The sequence below is a fragment of the Podarcis raffonei genome, chromosome 4 (genome assembly GCF_027172205.1).
Source record: "Podarcis raffonei isolate rPodRaf1 chromosome 4, rPodRaf1.pri, whole genome shotgun sequence".
In the NCBI taxonomy this organism is placed as follows: domain Eukaryota; kingdom Metazoa; phylum Chordata; class Lepidosauria; order Squamata; family Lacertidae; genus Podarcis; species Podarcis raffonei.
Genome location: NC_070605.1, coordinates 15,261,152 through 15,283,799, shown reverse-complemented (window position 1 = coordinate 15,283,799; position 22,648 = coordinate 15,261,152). Strand labels below are relative to the sequence as shown.

Genomic DNA, 22,648 nt, shown 5'->3' with positions numbered 1-22,648 from the left:
AAAGAAAGAAAAAAGAAAGATAGAAAGAAAGAAAGAAAGAAAGAAAGAAAGAAAGAAAGAAAGAAAGCAGCTGCTTCTGCTGCAAAGCCCACTTAGCCTTGCCAGTCCCTCTAGCTAAAAGGAAACTTTGCTCCTGGCTTGAACAGACTCGGGACAGTTGAAATTTGATGCTATTGGGAAGTGCCTCTCCTCTCCTTCAGCTGTTCTCTGGGTAAAGGTAAAGGATCGCTGGACGGTTAAGTCCAGTCAAAGGCAACTATAGGGTTGTGGCGCTCATCTCGCTTCACAGGCCGAGGGAGCCGGCGTTTGTCCACAGACAGTTTTCTGGGTCATGTGGCCAGCATGGCTAAAGCACTTCTGGCGCACAAAGGACTGTGACAAGTGCCAGAGCGCACGGAAATGCCATTTACCTTCCCACTGCAGTGGTACCTATCTATCTACTTGCACTGGTTTGCTTTCGAACTGCTAGGTTGGCAGGAGCTGGGAAAGAGCAACGGGAGCTCACCCCGTCGTGGAGATTCGAACCGCCAACCTTCCAATCAGCAAGCCCAAGAGGCTCAGTGGTTTAGACCACAGCGCCACCCACAAAGACAGGGCTCCGTGTTAGTGCATCTGCTGTTCATGCTGAAGGTCCCAGGTTCAGCTCCCCATCTGCAACTCCAGGTAGGGCTGGGAATGTCCCTTGCATTTTTTTAAAGGTTGCAATATATATATTTGGGCGAAAACAATGAGAGAGGGAGGGAGTGGCTTCATGATCAGTGAGGGCCAACCAATCAGAACCATGTACAGCACAGCTCCAAGAAGGGAGAGGTGGTTTTGCGATTGACACAAAGGAGCAACCAATCAGCGCTGTGCACAGCCCTGCTCCAGCTAAGTGGGAGGTGGCTTTGTGGGCTAGTCGAACCAACATTGTGCAAATCAAGCTTTGGCTGCAAAGCAGAACAGGTTAGTGGAGAAGTCTGTGCATATGGCCGAATATGGTGGGTGTGTTGCCGTGGTGGACTAGCTTCCAAAACACCCTGAGATTCTTAGGAATTTACGGTAAATTCTGAAGCTGTTCTGTGCTCCCACAGACTCATAATATCCCCCGCTCTGAATATAATAGCTTCCAGAAATAGAAATCAGAGCTACCGACGCTAAATACATTTCAGACAAAAAGCCTTTTTCAGGGAGAACTAGACTGATGCAAAGTGTATCGTCTATCTACACGGGAGCATCAAAGCTGAGAGTTTTTCTTCTCTTGCTTGCCTGCAGAAAGCAGCCACGGCAGTGCAACAAAAACCAAAGCCCACAGCCACACTCACGCCTACCCCTGTCTCACTTCAACTTTAAATTGGCCACCATCCCTGGTTCAGCTCCTATCAACGCCATGCTCTCTGACTGGACTTGAGGGCCAGGAGCCCCAGGAACAACAGTTTGCAAAAATCAAATACAAAGCGCACAAGTTAGGCAAAGCGCCTAAGTTAGAAGACAGCCAAAAGGGGGGGGGAGTGTTTTGCCATGACATGGGCACCAGGAAGGGGAGTTGTGGGAGAAGGGCAGGGCCAGGTGTGCACCCCAGGATGCCCCAATATCTAAGGCCAGCCTGGCTGCGCATAGTATGTAACACAAAGCACCTTAACAAACAAGACAGACTTCCCTATTGATTCCTGCATCCACGTATTTATAAAAAAGAAAAACAGAACTGCGCCCCATAGCACCGGCAATATAGAAGAGTTTTGCTTCCCCTTCCCCCCACCCCACCCTGCCCCCGATTCAGCAACCGAGGCCATTTATTTTCTTTCTTTTTTTAAAAAAAGGATGCCCATTGTCTTTAGCCGTCCCTGCAGTGCTGATAGTTGCCTGTAATCCAGTAGCAAATCTGCGCGTATTTGAGGGGAGTGATGCGAACGGCCACATTGAAATCCTGCGGGGAGCCGTTTGTGTCCACCCACTGGTGCCCGGAAAATATCCCAATGATCTTGCGCTCCCACTTGCGGCTCTGCCTCTTCCACATCCGTACGTAAACTCCCGAGCCGCTGGCGCCCGGCTGGGCGTCACACTGCTGGTACAAGAGGTCGTACGTTTCGTCTTTGACGTCGCAGAAGCGGTAGACCAGGTTCCCGGGCCGGTCGTTGTCATACCCCGAGAAGTGGATTCTCCCGCCAGGCAGTTGCTTTGCGGCCGGGCTCACGCCAATCTTCATAAACTTCCGTTTGTGGGGCTTCTTGAGCTCCAAGAGGGCATAGTCGTAATCCATGCCAATGTCGTTGGCATTCCCTTTGATCCACCCTTTGGGGACGTGAGTCCGTTTCACTCGGATCCACTGGAATTTCATTCTTTCCGGCTCCGGGGAGCTACTGATGTTCGCCCCCTTGCTGCCATCTTTCAGCTTCGGCCGCAGGAACCCCACACGCAGTTTCCTGGCCCCTTTGACGTAGCTTTTGCCATCGTGGATGCAGTGGGCGGCCGTGAGGACATGCTTCTCGGCCACCAGAGTCCCGGTGCAGCCTGTGGACAACTTCACAGAAGTGGAAAAGGGGTAGTTGAGCAAGAAGTCCTTGCCGAAAATGCTGAACCTCGTGTCGTATCCGTAGATCTGCCTCTTGGCCCGAGATCTGCTCTGCGTCCCGGCGCTGCCGCCGGTCAGAACGTAGATGCCGACTTCCGTCTCGGTTCGGGAGCCGTTGGAGTACAAAGTTTCGTAGGACAAGTAATCCTTCACCTCCTCATAAGTAGGTAGCGGGGAACTCTTGTGGCAAGACGGGCTGCAAGACGAGACCACTTCCAGCTTAGCTTCGGCATCAAACTGTGGTTTGTCCAAATAAGTGGTTGATTGTGGCAGAACGACGGGGACTCTGTAGGCCGGCCAGGTGGGCCTCCAATGAGAACTGGAAGGTAGAACACCGTTGATGGACCACAGGAGTAAGAGAAGGCATGGTAGGCTAGCCATGGTGAACCCTGAGCTGTGAAAAGGAAGGAAGATGTTATTTATTTATCATTTATATAACATATTGCGATTTATTACAGAACATCAAAGTAGATCATAGAACTGTAGAGCTGGAAGGGACTCTGAGGGTCATCGAAGTCCAACCCCTTGCAATCCAGGATTCTCAACTAAACATCCAAGACAGATGGCCGTCCAATCTCTGCTTAAAAACCTCCAGAGAAGGAGAGTCCATAACCTCCTAAGGGAGGTCACTCTACTGTCAAATAGCTCTTACTGTCAGAAAGTTTAATTGGAATCTCCTTTCTTGTAACTTGAAGCCATTGGTTCGAGTCCTACCCTCCAGAGCAGGAGAAATCAAGCTTGTTCCCTCTTCCATCTGACAGCCCTTGAGATATTTGAAGATGGCTGTCATATCTCCCCTTTTCCTGGCTCCCTCAACCACCCTGGCCACAGAGATCCATGCATTGGTAACCTCAAGACTTGGTTACTGCAAGATGGTTATTGAGATGGAGCTACTCTTGGGCCTCGTGTGGAGACTCCAGCTGGTGCAAAACGCCAGGACAAGACTCCTGAGTGGAACAAACTACCTCCAACGCATAACTCCAGTGTTCAAAAGTCTACACTGCCTGTCCAGATACTACCAGGCCAGATTCATGGTTCTTGTAATTAATTTACTAGGCCCTTAACGATTTGTGTGGATACCTCAAGGCTCACCTAATCCCTGCCTGATCACTGGGATCTTCAGGGGAGTCACTGTTTTGTGGTCCCGCATGGCTCCTATGCTCCACTCATTTCCAGCAGTATTGTGGGCCTGATTCTATGAAACTCCATTCCCAGTGACTAGCCCAAAGGAGTTCATAACTGAAATCCCCACTATCTCCAGATAGGGCTGAAGAGGTCAACCCTGCCTGGAGAGCTGTTGCCAGTAAGTATTGACAGTACTGGAGATGGCAGGGATGGAACCTGGGACCTTTTGCATGCAAAGCAGATTTACTGCGACTGAGCTATGCCTCTTCTGCAGTCCACAAATCCACACTGGTCCTAACTTGTTAGCAAGAAGCATCCCACAGCTGAAACAAACAGACCTGAGACGAGAGATGCATGATCTTGTTTATTCTGCTCTTGAGGTCTAGGGGCTCCTTTCCTTCACAGTCGCAAGCGGTGAAGAAGTCCAATTAAATAGCGTAGCCTTTCAGATTTGCATTGGGGGAAACGGAGTGGATCTACTGTTGCAGCTAAATTGGACAGTGTGGGTGGGTGAGAATTGTAGACTAATAGCAGCCACAGTTTTCCATGTTAAATTAAATCCCCCAGGAAACCCAGGGGAGCGTTCTTCCTCGGCTCGGATGATAAAAGCCACATCGTAGGGTGTATTTGTAGATGACAGGCAGATTAAGTGAGGTCTCCGGTAGCGAAGAGCCGCAGGTACCACAACTGTGCCAAGGAAATATGCAGGACTTTGGCTTATTTGAAAATTAGCCAGGCAGCTGAATCTCTGCAGGAGCCTAAATGCTCCCTTGCGAGAGAGGAGGAGGGAAGGCCTGCCCATTCCCGATAAGGGATTACTCAAACAAATCACAGCTATTAGACGCAGCTTATGCATATTTAAACCCGGCTGGGGTTAAACCAATAATGGCCGGAGCAGCTTAGCATCATTCTTGAAATGCCTCAAAGGAACAGAATACAACCGGCTCTTAGAGAAGGTGTCCGCAGCTGTGCGAGGGAGGAATGGTCTCTCCTAGCATTCACAAAGCAGTCCTCTGTGCTGCAAGCCACAATTCCACCCCACACTGCCTTCAGTCTGCGGATAATCAGGTTACCTGCTGTACCTGGCCAGAGTTAGGCCACAGCTCTGCTACTGCCAGTCCTCAAATCTTCTCCAGATGGAGGCCAAGAGGGTGCATGCCTGCTTCTCTGGTTTGTTTTCTGTACCACATTTATTTCCTCCCCCTGTTGCTGCAAGGAGCTCAGGATTCGCCTCCAATTATTCCTCAAAACAACCCTGTGAGGTAGGCTGGACCAAGAGATGATGGCTAACTAAAGTCAAGAGATGAAGTCACTAACTAAATGTTATTATTTGAGCCCTGGCAGAATATCTATCTGCTTTGCATGCTGCGCAGCACAAATCCACACGAATTATTTGATCCAGGTAACAACCTGGATGGATGGGAGGCGTAGCTAATGGCACAGAAGACAGAATCAGGGTTCAAAAAAGACCTTGGGCCCAAGCTAACAGAATGAATTTCAATAGGGACAAATGTAAGGTTCTGCACTTAGAAACAGGATGCAAAAATATAAGATGGGAGACACCTGGCTTGTCAGTAGAACATGTGAAAAGGATCTAGGGGTCTTGGTGGACCACAAGCTTAACGTGAGTCAACAGTGTGATGCAGCAGCAAAAAAGCTAATGTTCTTCTAGACTCCAGCAACAGAAGTCTAGTGTCCAGATCAAGGGTAGTAATACTACCACTTTATTCTGCCTTGGTCAGATGACACCTGGAGTACTGTGTCCAGTTCTGGGCACCACAATTTAAGAAGGATGTTGACAAGCTGAAAAGTGTGCAGAGGAGGGCAACCAAAATGATCAATGGCCTGGAAACCAAGCCTTATGAGGAGTGGTTGAAGGAGCTGAATATGCCTAGCCTGCAAAAGAGGAGACTGACAGGAGGTATGATGGACATCTTCAGATATCTCAAGGGCTGGTTTAGATACTCCAGCTGGTGCAGAGGATGGCAGCCAGACTGATGATGGGGGCATATGGCCAAGAACATGTGACGCCATTGTTAAAACATCTGCACTGGCTGCCTATCTACTACTGAGCCAAGTTCAAGGTCCTTGGAGGAATTTACAAAGCCCTGGACAACTAAAGTCTAGGGTACCTCAGAGACTGCCTGAACCCAGATATCCTGGTTTCTAGGTCGTCGGTTGTTTCCCAAGTTGGCGAGGCTAGTTTGACAACCACAAGGAACCGAGCCCTAAGCGCCACCAGTCTCCTCTTGCGGAATGGCTCTGCCAGCAGAGATTAAGCGGGCTCCTTCTGTGCCAACTTTTAAACGCCTGCTGAAAACATCAGGCTTATGCAGGCAATTAACGCATCTTTCCATAACAGTTAGCCATTTCTGATTTTACCTTTCTACGTGGTTTGGTACTGTATGGCTTTAGATAAAATTCTTGTATGCCGCACTGGTATTTTTTTAATGAATAGCAAAACTTCAGGAGGCAACAGCTGGTGTCTTCATGCGCTTCTTTTCCCTGTTCCAGGTGGCAGGATGGCATGGAAGGAGCTCTCTTTCGAAAAACAGAACACTCAAAATATGCCCGTGGTGCATTGCATCCAACTGACTATGCAGCAGTCATTCGGGGCAGATCACTAGGTGAGCCTGGTACAGCTGCACCTGCTTTTTTCCATCAGCTTCTCCATCAAATCAAAAACAACAGAAACTCGCAAGAAAATGTGCTTCAAGAACTGTGCCTACCAATGGGAGTGGTTTGCATGTGTGTGTTTTCAAGTGCTCTAATACTGTTGTTTTACCTGGCTTGCTAAGTTTGCTGCAAATCTCCCTTGCCCGCTGGCTTAGCTAGCTCAGCTGAATTAAAAGAAAGGGAGAGGAACGAAGAATACTCAGCTTCCCTTTTTTTTGCCTCTAGGCACTGTCATGTCCAGAAGATGTCACTGTCGCTGGAAAACACGACGGCATCAAGGGAACTGACTAGGGAACGCTCTGTATTAGCTGGTACATCTGGCATATTTTTCTCTACAGACCTTATTGCAGAGAGAGATGAATGGTGATTTGGGGGTTTAGGGAAACCAAAATGCCTTCCTGGAACAGATGGCCAAGCATGCAAAAGGAAGGGAGATAGTAGTAATGGGGGACTTCAATTACCCAGATATTTGTTGGATGTCAAACTCAGCCAAGAGCATAAGGTCAAACAGATTCCTCACTGGCCTTGCAGACAACTTCATTGTCCAGAAAGTGGGAGAAGCAACAAGAGGAACAGCCATTTTAGATCTGGTCCTAACCAATGTTGATGACCTGGTTAGTGGGGTAGAAGTGGAAGGATCATTAGGCGCGAGTGATCATGCTCTTCTGAAGTTTACTATACAGCGGAAAGGAGCAGCCAAGCATACTAGGACTCAATTTCTCGACTTTAAGAAAGCCGACTTCATAAAACTTAGGGAAGTGCTTGGTGAGATCCCATGGACAGTAATACTAAAAGGAAAGGGAGTTCATGATGGTTGGGAGTTTGTTAAGAGGGAGATAGTAAAAGCACAACTTCAGGCAATACCAATGAGACGGAAACATGGAAGGTGCCTAAAGAAGCCAGGGTGGCTATCTAAAGAACTTTTAACTGAGTTAAGATTAAAAAAGGATGTGTACAAAAAATGGAAAAGGGGGGAAACCACCAAAGAGGAATTCAAACAAATAGCCAGCACGTGTAGACACAAAGTCAGAAAAGCTAAAGCACAGAATGAACTCAGGCTTGCTAGAGAGGTTAAAAGCAACAAAAAAGGCTTTTATGGGTATGTTCGTAGCAAAAGGAAGAACAAAGAAACAGTGGGGTCACTCAGAGGAGAAGATGGTGAAATGCAAACAGGGGACACAGAAAGGGCTGAACTCCTCAATGCCTTCTTTGCCTCAGTCTTCTCCGATAAAGAAAACAATGCCCGACCTGAAGAATTTGGAGCAAATGATTCAGCAGAGGAAACACAGCCCAGAATAACTAAGGAGATAGTACAAGAATACTTGGCTAGTCTAGATGTATTCAAGTCTCCAGGGCCAGATGAACTGCATCCAAGAGTATTAAAAGAACTGGCAGATGTGATTTCAGAACCACTGGCAGTCATCTTTGAGAATTCCTGGAGAACAGGCGAAGTCCCGGCAGACTGGAAGAGGGCAAATGTTGTCCCTATTTTCAAAAAGGGGAAAAGAGAGGACCCAAATAATTACCGCCCAGTCAGTCTGACATCAATACCAGGGAAGATTCTGGAGCAGATCATTAAGCAAACAGTCTGTGAGCACCTAGAAAGGAATGCTGTGATCACCAATAGTCAGCATGGATTTCTGAAAAATAAGTCATGTCAGACTAACCTGATCTCGTTTTTTGACAGAATTACAAGCCTGGTAGATGAAGGGAACGCAGTGGATGTAGCCTACCTTGATTTCAGCAAGGCATTTGACAAGGTGCCCCATGATATTCTTGTAAAGAAGCTGGTAAAATGCGGTCTTGACTTTGCTACCACTCAGTGGATTTGTAACTGGCTGACTGACCGAACCCAAAGGGTGCTCATCAATGGTTCCTCTTCATCCTGGAGAAGAGTGACTAGTGGGGTGCCACAGGGTTCTGTCTTGGGCCCGGTCTTATTCAACATCTTTATCAACGACTTGGATGATGGACTCAAGGGCATCCTGATCAAATTTGCAGATGACACCAAACTGGGAGGGGTGGCTAACACCCCAGAGGAGAGGATCACACTTCAAAACGACCTTGACAGATTAGAGAACTGGGCCAAAACAAACAAGATGAATTTTAACAGGGAGAAATGTAAAGTATTGCACTTGGGCAAAAAAAATGAGAGGCACAAATACAAGATGGGTGACACCTGGCTTGAGAGCACTACATGTGAAAAGGATCTAGGAGTCTTGGTTGACCACAAACTTGACATGAGCCAACAGTGTGACGCGGCAGCTAAAAAAGCCAATGCAATTCTGGGCTGCATCAATAGGAGTATAGCATCTAGATCAAGGGAAGTAATAGTGCCACTGTATTCTGCTCTGGTCAGACCTCACCTGGAGTACTGTGTCCAGTTCTGGGCACCACAGTTCAAGAAGGACATTGACAAACTGGAACGTGTCCAGAGGAGGGCAACCAAAATGGTCAAAGGCCTGGAAACGATGCCTTATGAGGAACGGCTAAGGGAGCTGGGCATGTTTAGCCTGGAGAAGAGGAGGTTAAGGGGTGATATGATAGCCATGTTCAAATATATAAAAGGATGTCACATAGAGGAGGGAGAAAGGTTGTTTTCTGCTGCTCCAGAGAAGCGGACACGGAGCAATGGATCCAAACTACAAGAAAGAAGATTCTACCTAAACATTAGGAAGAACTTCCTGACAGTAAGAGCTGTTCGACAGTGGAATTTGCTGCCAAGGAGTGTGGTGGAGTCTCCTTCTTTGGAGGTCTTTAAGCAGAGGCTTGACAACCATATGTCAGGAGTGCTCTGATGGTGTTTCCTGCTTGGCAGGGGGTTGGACTCGATGGCCCTTGTGGTCTCTTCCAACTCTATGATTCTATGATTCTATGATTCTATGAAAAGGAGGAATACTGTATATTGAAGGTGTATAAAGGAGCATCATCTTGCATAAAAATTATGGGCAAGTTGGACAGTCTCCTCCTCCTCGCATAGCAATAAGGGTTCCATGATGATGATGGTGACGACGATGACAACAACAACAACAACATCAACAACAACAATTTAATATTTATACCCCACCCATCTGGCTGGGTTTCCCCAGACACTCTGGGTGGCTTCCAACAAACTGACGTGCTATAAGTTAAGGACAAGGCATAGGAACACACTTCTTTGGGTGTCCCATAATGGAATGTGGAATGTGGAATTTACAGCCCACCTATCTATGTTGACTTGGATGGGGTGCTTAAAATGGGACAGACAGATTCGTGGAGGACTGCGTTATCAACGGCTATTTGCTACATCCGTGGAGCTTTGATGTTCAGGGACAGGGAGTCTTTGCATTCCAGGTGCTGGGGGTGAACAGTGGGGCAACAGCAGGAGAAATGGAAAGATAATGCTCTGTTAGAGCCAATGTGGTGCAGTGATGAGAAGGCTGGAATAGGACCTGGGAGATCAGGGTTTGAATTCCCACTACAGCCAAGAAGCTCACTGGATGACCTTGGGTCAGTCACTTTCCCTCAACCTTTTCTACCGCACAGAAATGTTGTCAGGATGACATTGCGAGGGGGGATGGACCCATATATGCCACATTGGGCTCCTTTGGAATATGGGATATGCATGTATTAATAATAATAATAGTTCATTTCCTCATCTTTTTCATATTTCTCTATTGGTACCATTACCTCATGCTACTTAATGATTAAGTTCCATCTTTCTTTCTTTTTGAAGCACGCACTGGGTAAACGAATTTTATTACAGTGGTACCTTCAGGTTACAGACTCTGCTAACCCAGAAATAGTGCCTCGGGTTAAGAACTTTGCTTCAGGATGAGAACAGAAATCGCGCAGCGGTGGCACAGCAGCAGCGGGAGGCCCCATTAGCTAAAGTGGTGCTTCAGGTTAAGAACAGTTTCAGGTTAAGAACGGACCTCCAGAACGAATTAAGTACATAACCAGAGGTACCACTGTATTATGGTCACAGACCAGTTCCGGTTCACTTACAATATCAGGAAAATCATAAAACACAACAGGAATACATTGAATTGCAATTGGGTATAACAGAGACAATTCAGATATAGCGGCAGTTAAAAATATATATTAAATCTTGATCACTAAAAAATAACCTAAAAGTGCACTGGGTAAACTCTTACTTAAAACAACCACCGCTCCTGATTTTATTCCTTGGAAAAGGGTCAGAAACAGTCCTTTGACTGAATGAGTCCTGTAGAATGCAGCAATAGCCTGCAGCGGGAGCAGCATCCTGTTCTTACAGTGGCCAACTGGATACTCTCGGAAAACCAGCAAGCAGGATTGAGCACAAGAGCACTTTAACCTCCTGTGGTTCCCAGCAACCGACATTCAAAAGCCTTGCTTCTTCCAGCTATGGGGGCCAAGCACAGCCTTCATAGCTAAGAGCCACCAACAGCAAGGCAACATTGCTGTCTTCACCTCCTCCATCACTTTTTGGTGAGCTTATGTTTAGTAGGCTTCACAGGGCCGAAGCCAGGGTTTCTGTCACCTGGGGCAAAGACCCAGTTTGTCACACACACCCCACGTGTGTTTGCGTGTACACAGAAACACACACACACCTCAAAACAATTGTTCATAAAGGGCCTAAAAAGGAGTTTGAAAGAGGCTGGAGAAGAGATAAGTCTCTCCAAAGAGTAAAATTGTCTCTGTGTGTATCTGGCTTTCATTCAACCTTAAGTAGATCTCATCAGAGAGTAATAGATCATTTGAGGGATTCTAAGAAGTATTATGGACGCGGGTGGCGCTGTGGGTTAAACCACAGAGCCTAGGACTTGCCGATCAGAAGGTCGGCGATTCGAATCCCCGCGACGGGGTGAGCTCACGTTGCTCGGTCTCTGCTCCTGCCAACCTAGCAGTTTGATAGCACGTCAAAGTGCAAGCAGATAAATAGGTATCGCTCCAGTGGGAAGGTAAACGGCATTTGCGTGCGCTGCTCTGGTTCGCCAGAAGCGGCTTAGTCATGCTGGCCACATGACCCGGAAGCTGTCTGCCAGCTCCCTCGGCCAATAAAGCAAGATGAGTGCCGCAACCCCAGAGTCGGTCATGGCTGGATCTAATGGTCAGGGGTCCCTTCACCTTTTTAAGAAGTATTATGACTGTATGATATAACAACAACAACAACGGAAACCGTGTTAATGATCAGGCACATACCAGAGAGTAAGCCCCATTGAACTCAGTGGGACTTACTTCTGAGTAAAAATGCTTAAGATTGCAGTATAAGACTGCAGCATCTTTACACAGTTACCTGGGAGTAAGCTCCATTGCATTCAGTGGGACTTACTTCTGAGCACTAAAGACTTGCAGTTTAAGGCTCTAAAGCAGGGGTCAGCAAACTTTTTTCAGCAGGGTGCGAGTCCACTGTCCCTCAGACCTTGTTGGGGGCAGGACTATATTTTGGAAAAAATATATGAACAAATTCCTATGCCCCACAGATAACCCAGAGATGCATTTTAAATAAAAACACACATTCTCCTCATGTAAAAACACGCTGATTCCCGGACCATCCGCAGCCAGATTTAGATGGCGATTGGGCTGGATCCGGCCCCCAGGCCTTAGTTTGCCTACCCGTGCTCTAAAGAATAAAATAAAAGAATAAATACTCCACAAGTTTCCTTTAAAAATTGCTGGCTGCTGAACCATTGCAATTAAGGAATTTTAAGTGGATTGGTTACATTTTCATTCCAAATTACAGGAAGGGATAAATACAAAGTGCTCCGCATGTCAGCATCACATTTCTTTCATTGCAGGTATTTTATTTTCAGTATAAAGAGGACTCAGTGTTTGCAGCAGATTTTATGCAGCAGTGCCCTCTTTATATATTCACATGGTGTAAACATGTATGTTGTCATTTAGATCCAAACACACACACACACACAGAGAGAGAGAGAGAGAGAGAGAGAACACATGAGCAAGCAATACTCCAAAGTGCTTCTGTTTCCAAAAAGGACAGGAGGTGATGTTCTGATACCATAAACAAACGGGAAGGGGGTATGATCATTTTCCTGGTTTCCCTGCTTCTCCTAGATCAGGGACACTTTTAGACTCTGGAGCCCAAGGAGGGGCTGCAGTTGGAGGAAGCCGCTGTCAAGTTGGGAGCCTCAGTGGTGCCCATCTAGAGGCTTCACCCAGGGCTGAGACCCCAGCTGGCTCCCCTCCTTAGCTATGGCCCTGGGCTCGAAAATACAGGAGGTTTCCTTCTCTCCTGCTTTTAAAGCTGGGAGTTGCCTGTCTTTTGTCATCCCTGTAATTACACACCTGAGCATGACGGCAAGCTTAGAGAAAGGCACACAGCCTATGCAGGGTGTCTAACGGCCATGTCTCCATCCCACCCGCCTTCCCGCCATAGATCAAACTAGGTTCTAGCCATAGCTGTCAACTTTTCCCTTTTCTTGCAAGGAATCCTATTCGGAATAAAGGAATTTCCCTTTTAAAAAGGGAAACGTAGATAGCTATAGTTCTAGTGCATTAGTGTTACTGAAGGCTGGATCAGAGGTGGCCTTAGATGGGTCAAAAAATACTTTGGTCAATTGAGAGGTCAACAACCATCAACTTTGGGTCAAGTCATTAAGGCACAGGTGTACTGGAACCTTAGGAAAGCACAGGCAGCCACATTAATTACAAAAAAGTCAGTAGCCTTCTGGAAAACTCTAGCATCTGCTCTCTTCACAGAAAATGATGCCAGATCATGGAGATCTCTTATTCGCACAGCAGTGGACTCGGGGTGGTTCCCATTCCCTGCCACTTTCCATCTATACCACTGTGATGGCTACTGGAGTGGGTTTGCTTCCTGTTTCCTGCTGAACCATTTCCTCTTCCTGTTCAGAAATGCCTGCAATTGCAGTACCTGGCCAGCAGGGGATGCTAGGCAGTGAAGCTGACCCTGGAAGCCGCTTCTCCTATAAAAGCGTGTGTTTGTGTGCATGTAACGGCAACCCTGATTTCTGCAGAGTTGGGAATCCCCACACCTGCCATTGCGAAGAGGCGCAGTAAAGCGCTTACACAAAAGCAGCGTCCCCAAAATTACTGATAGCCCCCACCTGCCAAACAAAACCATTATTTATTTTATTTCATAATAGTTATACACCGCTTGATTGAAAAACCAACCCTCAAAGTGACTTAAAAGGGAAAAACCAATAAACTCACAACTAAAAGCAGTTACCTATTTATTTATTTTTTAAAAACTTAAAATCAGCAACCAACTAAAAACAAACTGAAACACACAATGATGGAAAGAAGATAAAAAGTCCCTAACAGAGAAGAATGGCAGATCAAGTTGATGGCTAAAATAACCAGAATCAAAAAGACCAAAATTTTAATAAAGAATGGAGAAAATTTATAACTTATCTTAAAGACCATTGTAAACTGTTAAAATCTTTAGTAGGATTGGGATAACACTTGTAGTTGAATGGTGAATTTTGGACATAATGGAGAGGTAAAAGATTTAGATTATCATAAAAGATGCAGGAGGAAATGATTAACAATAGGACCCGCAAAGGGGAGGAGGGAATTCCAAGAGATTCCTTGGAATCTTATTTTTATGTTGTATGTTGGATATGTGACTGTAAAATTTTAATCTGAAAAACAAAATAAATAAATTTTATAAAAAGAAAGAGAGAAAGGAAACACACACCAACATTCTACCTGTGCAGGTACAGCAATTATTGTGCAAACCTGAACACATGTGCTTAGAGAAAGCCCAATAAAATTACCACTAAAAACAGCTACATTGAAAAAAATTTAAAACCAGCAACCAATAAAAAAACAAATTGAAGCATGCACCGATATCCTACCTGTAGCAATTACTGTGCAAACCTAAACATTCCTGCTGAGAGAAGGCGATTCCATTGAGTTAACTGGGTCTTGCTTCTATCAGATACAGTAGGGCAGCCTTCCCATCCGACAGAGCTGGAGAGAGAAGGCCTCCTGTATTTGGAAAGCTGTTTCTCCTGCTCACGGGAGACTTCAGTTGGATAATTTACTTTATTTCTTGTGGCAGGCAATTTGGGTGTTCTTTGACCACATGGAATACTTGACTTACATCTGGATGAGATGCAAGCAGCCTTTTTCACCTCTCAGGAATATGGCATGGAAAGAGCATGGCCTCTTTTTTTCCATACCTGCAAACTCACTCTCTCTACGGCATGAATCACCTTTGCAGTAAGGACATCCATTCTAAATGCCTACGGTTTGTTTTTGTAATGAAGGTCACTATTTAGGAGGTGTTTCTTCAGTCCTGCTAATTAGAATTTGTTCCTGCAATGTACAGTTTTGAGGGGGGTGAGAGGAGAGGGGGGAAACTGCGAGAAGAATAGTCTCCATTACATTTTGCAATGAAGATAGTTTTTTCCACAGGGCAAGGAGCCAGAATGATTAACGGGGGGGGGGGGGCAGTGCAGGGGGAGGAGGCAGGAAGGCAGAGCAAAGAGCGTCTTTAAACAAATTATTACACAGTGGTACCTCGGGTTAAGAACTTAATTCGTTCTGGAGGTCCGTTCTTAACCTGAAACAGTTCTTAACCTGAGGTACCACTTTAGCTAATGGGGCCTCCCGCTGCCACCACCGCACGATTTCTGTTCTCATCCTGAAGCAAAGTTCTTAACCTGAGGCACTATTTCTGGGTTAGCGGAGTCTGTAACCTGAAGCGTCTGTTACTCAAAGTACCACTGTATTATACAAAATGAGAATCCAGCAACTGTTCCCACTCCTGGCAAAGCATCCAAACAGCTTTCCTCGGCCGTGTGGGTTGTTAAAAACACAAGCAAGGCACTTTAAGGATTACAAAATCCTTAAAGGAAGGACATTTTGACACTCAAACACACACACACACACACACACACAAGCTACATATGTTGAGACACGGCCTGTTGGAGATGCTGTGTTTCTTGAGACTTGTTCCTTCCTAAATCCCTGCTAATTTGAGGGTTATGAGAGGAGACATGCTGGAAAATCTGAACCAGGTCGCCAGAGCGTCCAGGCCCAGGGTACCTGCCAACGCATACAGTAGACCCAGCAGGTACGCTGGCAAGCTGGCCGGAGTGCAGCCCTGCGCCAAAGTAATAGGATCATTGTGTGATTTGGTTACCAGCTGGCAAAGTTAGTTTAAGAATTACTGGGTCTGGCTCGCCTACATCCCCACTCTTCACACACCCCACACACTTAAAAAGGAATTTGGATTTCTTGACTCTGCTATGCAGTCTATGGAGCTGTCCTCCTGGCCCCTGTTCTCTCATTCCCAAGTTCCTTTTGGGGAAAGGTTCTTCTAATGCAGCCTCAGAACATCTGCCGGCATTCAGAAGGTCCCCAGATTCAATCCCCAGTGTCTCCAGTTACGGCAGGGAGAGTTCCCTGCTAGGATGAAGCTATATACTAGTGGCAGCTTCCTATGTTCCTACGCTTAAGTTGCAGGATCATAGAATGGTGGGTTTTGGAAGGGACCCATGAGGCTCATCTAATCCAACCCCCTGGCCATGCAGGAATCTTTTGCCCAACATGGGTACCATTATCCAACGGCAGAACAGTAGCAGAGAGCCAACGGAGCACAGTGAAACTAGTGCTGGACTGGCAGGAGAGAACTTAGTGGCTCCCCTCCACTGTGGGAAGCGGGGAGGGGCAAACAGTACTGATAGAGGCTTCATGCGGGAATGTTTAAATAATTCTCTAGAGGATAAGGGTTCATCAATAAAGACCTGGTTATGCTTAGAATGATACCGAATAGGGAAATATTCGCTGATACCAAGATGAGGGATTCTATGGAATGAGATAGAGAGAATTGAAAGAATAATGATCTGTTGTGACCTTGACGGAAGCGTACAATAGATGCGCCTTCTTGTCTTTTGGCTCATTTTCCTCTCTTTTTTTCTTTTCTTTCCCCCCTCCCACCCCCTCCTTCTTTCCTTTTTCCTTTTTCTTTCCCATAATGGCTTATGTTCTATGCCATGTAGTTTGATTTTTTTGTAGTTTTTTAGCTTTTTCCATTATTATAATTAAGGATTTTTCTTTTGTAATTTTGGTTGTTTATATTTATCTGTATTTGTTTAAAGCAAAATAAAAGTATTGAAAAAAAGGAAAGGAAGAGGCTTCAAGCTTATCTGCCCCATCATGAGCACAAATCATCACGAATATACAATACAAAGCAAGCCTGGAATGGCTCTTTGGGCTGCCTATGGCATTTTCTTAGATTTTCGAAAATGTGTCCCCAAAGAGATTGGGGATCTCTCTCCTGCTACCTGGCACAGGGAGATCATCTCTCCTGTCCCTCCCAGCCCCTTGCCAACACCCATCCGATGTCTGTGCATTAGATCAGTGGTTCCCAAGGGTGACAGTATTACCCCCTGGGGGGCGGTGGTATTACCTAGGTGGATGCTCAGAGGCAACAGTGCGGTTGCTGGAGGAGTAAATGACCATCAGACTTAGTAAAGCTGGTATCACTGAATCGAGATTCATTTGTTGAATGAATTAAACTAAATAGTTTTAACTGGATTTTGAATGCATGTGCAATTCATTGTTACTGTTTTGAATTTCAAAGCAAATTTCATTTGTTGAATTTTTATTCAGAATTCATGGGGGGGCAACTCAGTTGACAGAGCAAGATGCACTTGATCTCAGAGTTGTGGGTCTGAGCCCCACATTGGGCAAAAGATTCCTACATTGCAGAGATTTGGGTTAGTTGACCCTCGTGGTCTCTTCCAACTCTGCTATTCTATAACTCTATAATTCTATGATTTTATTGTGCTATTGTCTTCCATAGTGCAAACCACTATTCTGAATAATGCTTTTTATAGGGTAGGGAGCACCGAGAATAAGTTTATGGAACCAAGGGGTCAGTGGCCTGGAAAAGGTTGGGAACCACTGCATGTGACAAATGAAGAGCTTTCATACAGGCTTCTACATTTGCTTGGGAGCCCTGGTCATGCAAGACTCCCCGTTGCGCAAAGGAGCTTGGGAACTGTAGTTTAACAAAGGTGCTGGAAATGGTGGCTCTGTGTGGGGTAAACTGTCCTTCCCAGGATTCTTTCAGGGGAAGCAATGTGCTTTAAGGGTCCTTTAAATGCGCGCACCCTATGACTGCAGCCAGCTCTCTTTCAGACTTTGCCAAAAATGCAGAGGCGAGAGGTGTGGGACTGGTCAGGTCTGCAGGGCAACTTCACTTTCCTTTCTTGAAATGCCAGCCTTTTGCTAACTGTAAGCTAAAAGGAGGATGCGGCTCATGTGGTTGTTTCATCAAGACACACTCGCCAATAGCCCAGGATCACATCATGCCAACTCTGAGTGCCAGCCACTCTGGGAAAAGGATGGGTTTTTATAGGCTTTCGCACAGCAGATTTATGCAGCTGAGGCTGCAATCTCATGACGTTGCGTGTGCAAGCTAGAGAGATCCTTCCCCACCATTGTACTGTATTTATATGGATTCCAAGAGACTTTGGAAGTCGTTCCAGGATACTGAAGCCCAACTATTTCGCAACGAAGGGAAACTTTTTACAGCTGGTGGAAATAAGTGAGTATCTCCTGGGTGTCACCCAAGAAAGCAAGCATGATATTAATCAGCTGTTTCCGCGTGAGCCTGTGTGTGCGCGCATAGGCATTCTGTGCTGGAGTTTCCAAAAATATGCATTGACCATAATGTCCAACTAGGGCATGACTTTCATTACCTCATTAAAGCATGGATTACAATAGCTGGACATTTGCTTCCAATCAGTGTTGCTTCTGTAATCATCAATCAGAATCCAAGAACAAAGAAAAGCCGGTCTATTTTCCGTCTGTTTTCAGCCAGGCTGAATTGAGAAAATGCAGGGGCAGCCCAGACTGGGTGTGCTCGCATGCATGTAGATAAGAAGTTAAACATTAATTGCTTTCCAAAGGCATAGCTTGATAGAATACTCTTTGAAAGTATCCAAATAAAACCAAGGCAAGGGCAAGCAAAATGAAGTCCATGCGTGGACTTGCCTTGTGTTCTTGGAATTCCTCAAACCACACACACGCACAAAGTTTCTTTCTGATAACTGCATGCCAGGGAATGTTAGTGTTTATACTAAAAGGGCAAAGTGGCTCAGTTTCACAGGCACACATCATAAACACATGCCCATCGCCACCCAAATTTATTTACACGTTGGACCCTTTGGTCTTGTTCTCACAAACGGCAAATGAGGTGTTAGATCAGCTTCCGGACTGCACATGAATTAATGTTCCTGCAGAAAGAGAGAGGGATATGAAATTCCCTGCACATAGAAAGCCAGTTGTCAAAGGCAGCTGGGCTAGACCCCCTTCTCCCTGGTCTCTAGGAGAATGGCCGTGTCTGCAATCTGAACTCCAAAGGACTTACTTCCCCACCAGCCACCAGTGAAATCTCAGGCCTAAGAGCTGCTTCAGAAGTGACAATGGCACAGAGGGGGACAGGAAGAACAAACTCTCCAGTGCTTCCTGCTTCTTTGCCTCTCTTGTCCTTTTCCAAAATGGAACACTTGGGAGAGGCTCTAGCTGAGGGGTGTGGAACCCTCTACAGAGAGACGCATTCCCCTCCAGGCAACCATATGAGAGCCACATGCAGATGGTGGTCAAAAGCACAGGCGGAAGTGGAAGGAATGTTGGATGCCAATGCCACCTTTGTGCAGTAGGAACACAGCATGCACATTTGTTTGGCCCAAGCTGATGCCCTCCAGAGGGCAACTTCCACCAGTCCCAGTCATGTTGGCTGCCGTACAAAACATCTGGAAAGCACCAAGTCGAGGAAGGACACCATCCCATGGAACACTTGCACAAATGTCTTCTTTTGCTGAGTTATAGTGGCTCATGTCGAAAGAGGTCCTTGCAAAACTTCCCCACGTGGCCTGCATATTTTTCTCTCAACAGACCTTATCTCTAAACTGGAGAAAAATGTACTTCTCGCAAAACAAACACACACAGCACCCCAAAACCACATTTACAGCAGGCACTGCAAAAGGTGCCAAGTTGGTCGAAATAAAATAACCTGGAGAAGCTATGCTGTGCCCACAGCACAAAGCTGGCATGGTTTAATTTGCTGCTGCCTTATCAAACCTCTTTTGTTTTCTCAGTCCTCTTCTAGCCTACCTTATAGGACTGTTGTGGAATTACATGAGACTACTTAAGCAAGTAGGGCTACAGGGCACAGCAGGAAGAACTGCAGATGAAAGGATGGGCAATTGGGGGGGCAGGGGGGAGAGATTGAGAAAGGGGGGGGGGAGAGAGACGAGAAGCTGCAGCTCCTGCCTCCACTCCCAATTCACTGCCAAATTAAAAAGTACAAGGGGAGTATCCACGATGTGACTTAGCAACCGTACATAAGAGGCACTTAGGTCTCACAGCGGAATAACCACAACTAGACCACCAGAGGATAACCACAACTATGGGGGGGGGGAGACTGTGGCTTAGCGGCAGAGCACATGGGCTCAGCATACAGAAGGTTCCAGGTTCAATCCCCAGGGTCTCCGAATAAGGCTGGAAAAGACTTTTGCCTGAAACTCTGGATAACTGTCGCCAGGCAGTGTAATCCAACTTCCGCACGCTTCCCCTGCAAGAAGCATAGCCCATGGTCAGGGAAGACAGAAGTCCTAGTCCAGCGATATCTGGCACATGTGGAATAGTCATCCTTGGGACGTGGTGGACTCTCCTTCCTCAGAGGCTTTTAAGCAGAGGTTGGATGGTCATGGATGCTTTAGCTGAGATTCCTTTGGGGTTGGACTAGATGATCCTTTGGGGTCCCTTCCAACTCTACAATTCTGTGTTAGTAGAGAGGACAGAACATGATAGACCCCATAATTCAATAATTCGGTATGCAGGGACCGAGGGGGGAATTGCCAAGCCCCAGAGCCTGCCTCAAAGGGTGGTGTTGCAACAGCGGTGGATGCAAAACAATTTAAAGAGACGGCTGGTCCGTGGGAATTTGGGAGGGTCCAAAGAGATTAGACAAACAGCAAGTAGGAGAAAGTTTTCAAATCTTCCAAGAAGAGTTAGAATCAAGATCACTTGCCCTTGATCTGTGCTTTGTATGGTTATGCAGGAATATAGGAAACACAAGAGTCAGGCCATTGGTCTGTCTAGTTCAGTATTGTCTACACGGACTGGCAGCAGTTTTAAGCCAGGGTTTCTCCAATAAGATAAGACCAGGGTTAGGGTTAGGTGTTGAACTTGGAAGCTTCTGTATACAAGGCAGATGCTCTACCCTTGAGTTACAGCCCCTCTCCACAATATGTTAAGCACAGATAATCACAGGGAATCAGAATAGGGATAGGGAATCAAAGCTCAGGTAGACAAGAAAAAGGTAAAGGAGACAAGTACCACCCCAAAGAGTTTAAATTTTAAAAAACACAATAGGTTTTTGTTTCATCTCTTCGACTTGCCCAAGTCCCAAACATTTCACATGGCTCCCAGGAAGAGTAGCCATCCCAACGCCTGTAATAATCCACTAAAGAGGAAATGATCCTATCTTATAGAATTGTTCAAATCAACATCACCTATCAGGTGTGTGGCCAGATCATCTCTCAGATCAGCTGATGCTCTCCAAGAAGAGTCCCTTCTGGGCTAAAAACGACTTGGAAGTTTGGTACCTGATGGACTTTACTTGTGGATACCCAGGGCTGCTTCCTTGGTTTAGAGCTCTACAGTTCTCTAGAACTCTTGATCAACTTACCTCTTCATGGCTGTACCAGGACGCTGATTTAAGAGTTCTCAGGGGTCCTGGGAGCAAAGTTTTTTTTAAGACACAACTCAGACAGATGAAGACTGAAGTCCCATCACTCCCAGGTTCACGGCGCCGCAGGGGAGGAAGACTTCTTCCCTGCTAGCTCGGACGATACCTTCCTTCTCCCCCGAATCAATGCAACCCCTTCCTCACACAAAACGAGGTTTGCAGATAGATGTCCTCCCCGCCCTGCCTCTCTTCTCTCTCTTGCAAAACCTGGCACCCGGAGAGGAGCGCAGCCGAGAGCTCCCTGCAGGTGTCACCGCGGAGCCCCCTCCTGCCCAGCTGCTGCTCTCACCCCTCGGCGCGATGGGGCTGGCGGCGAGGGGGGCAGGCGGGGAAAAAGTCCTACCCGAGGAGGAGGCAAGCCGGTACTTCGGCGCAGGCGCCCTGCGACTCAAGCCACCCCCTTCTGGCTGCAGCCGAGGAGCCGCCCCTCCCCACGACGCGCACCCCCCCATAGGCGCTGCCCCCCTATGCCCACGCCCCTCCGTGCGCAAACAGAGGCAGCCTCCGCGCAGCTCCAGCGCGCGCGGGGCGGGGGCAGGATTTGCAAAAGGGGGCAAGGCATTTCCCCCTTCCTCAGAAGCAGTGAATTGGGGAGAGGGGCGGAGGAAAGAAAGGAGCCCTCTCTCTCCCGTTTTCCCATGCCAAAAGGGACTTAAAAAAAAGTCCGCCCCCACCCCATGGGGTTTTTTGTTCCCTCGAGGGGGAGAGAGATGCGTTCAGACGAAAGAGCGCGCCCAAGTTTCTCAAAGTTCGCCCAGAGAAAGAGAGAGGGAGGCAGAAACTGACTGCAAGTGAAGGATGCGTTGCCAGAGTTAGCAGACGCGCGCGGGAGAAAATGAATGGCCTCTGGAAGAATGGCTCGGCTTCTGCGCCTTGTACCGAGGCGGACCGTCCCTCCATCTCTCTCCATATTGTCAGCACTGACTGGCAGCTGCTCACCAGAATTCCAAACATTCCCAGCCCCGCCTGGAGCTGCCGGGGAATGAGCCTGGGACATTAGACGCACTGCCACTGAAGTACCCCCCTTCACACTGGAGGACCCAGAGGTAGGCAGGCAGAATCACAGAACTGGAAGGGACCCAAGGGTCATCTAGTCCAGCCCCCTGCAACGCAGGAATCTTTTGCCCATAGTGGGACTCAAACCTGCCACCCTGAGATTAAGCGCCTCATGTGCTGAGTTACAAGCATAATAATAATTCTGGCAAAGGCACAGTATTTGGTTTTGTATTTATTTATCTAGGCTGTGATGCTGCCTTCCCCAACCCGGCGCCCTCCAGATGTTTTAGACTACAGCTCCCATCATCCATGACCATTGTGCGTATTAACTGGTGTTGATGGGAGTTGTAGTCCGGAACTTTTGGAAGGTGCCTGGTCAAGACTCTCCCAGCTCACTAAGCCCTGTAACTTCCTCAGTTTCCGACACCTCCTCTTCCCAATCTTCTCCCTGACCACTCATCGTCATCCCACTGCCAATCCTCTGGCTGGGAGCCCTCTTTCCTTGCTCAGGGGTTGGCAAGGTTTCCCTTGCTTGGGCCGGTTCACTCCAGTGGAAATTCCTCCATGGGCCGAGTCGCACG

The 22,648-nt window shown here is 47.0% G+C and overlaps 1 protein-coding gene across 3 annotated transcripts; it reads right to left on the bottom strand.

Moving 5' to 3' along the window:
- Positions 1–1,795: 1,795 nt before the first annotated feature.
- PRSS23 (serine protease 23) lies at positions 1,796–21,452 on the bottom strand. Of its 3 annotated transcripts, none has more exons than XM_053385545.1 (2): positions 21,012–21,452; positions 1,796–2,945 (listed from the first exon to the last, which is right to left on the bottom strand). In XM_053385545.1, exons 1-2 carry the CDS (start codon positions 21,017–21,019, stop codon positions 1,814–1,816), a joined length of 1,140 nt encoding a protein of 379 aa, XP_053241520.1. In that variant the 5' UTR covers positions 21,020–21,452; the 3' UTR covers positions 1,796–1,813. The 3 variants fall into 3 exon arrangements, with proteins under 3 accessions (XP_053241520.1, XP_053241522.1, XP_053241521.1); XM_053385547.1 differs by lacking the exon at positions 21,012–21,452 and adding an exon at positions 20,836–20,975; XM_053385546.1 differs by lacking the exon at positions 21,012–21,452 and adding an exon at positions 14,158–14,261.
- Between the last annotated feature and the right edge of the window lie 1,196 nt (positions 21,453–22,648).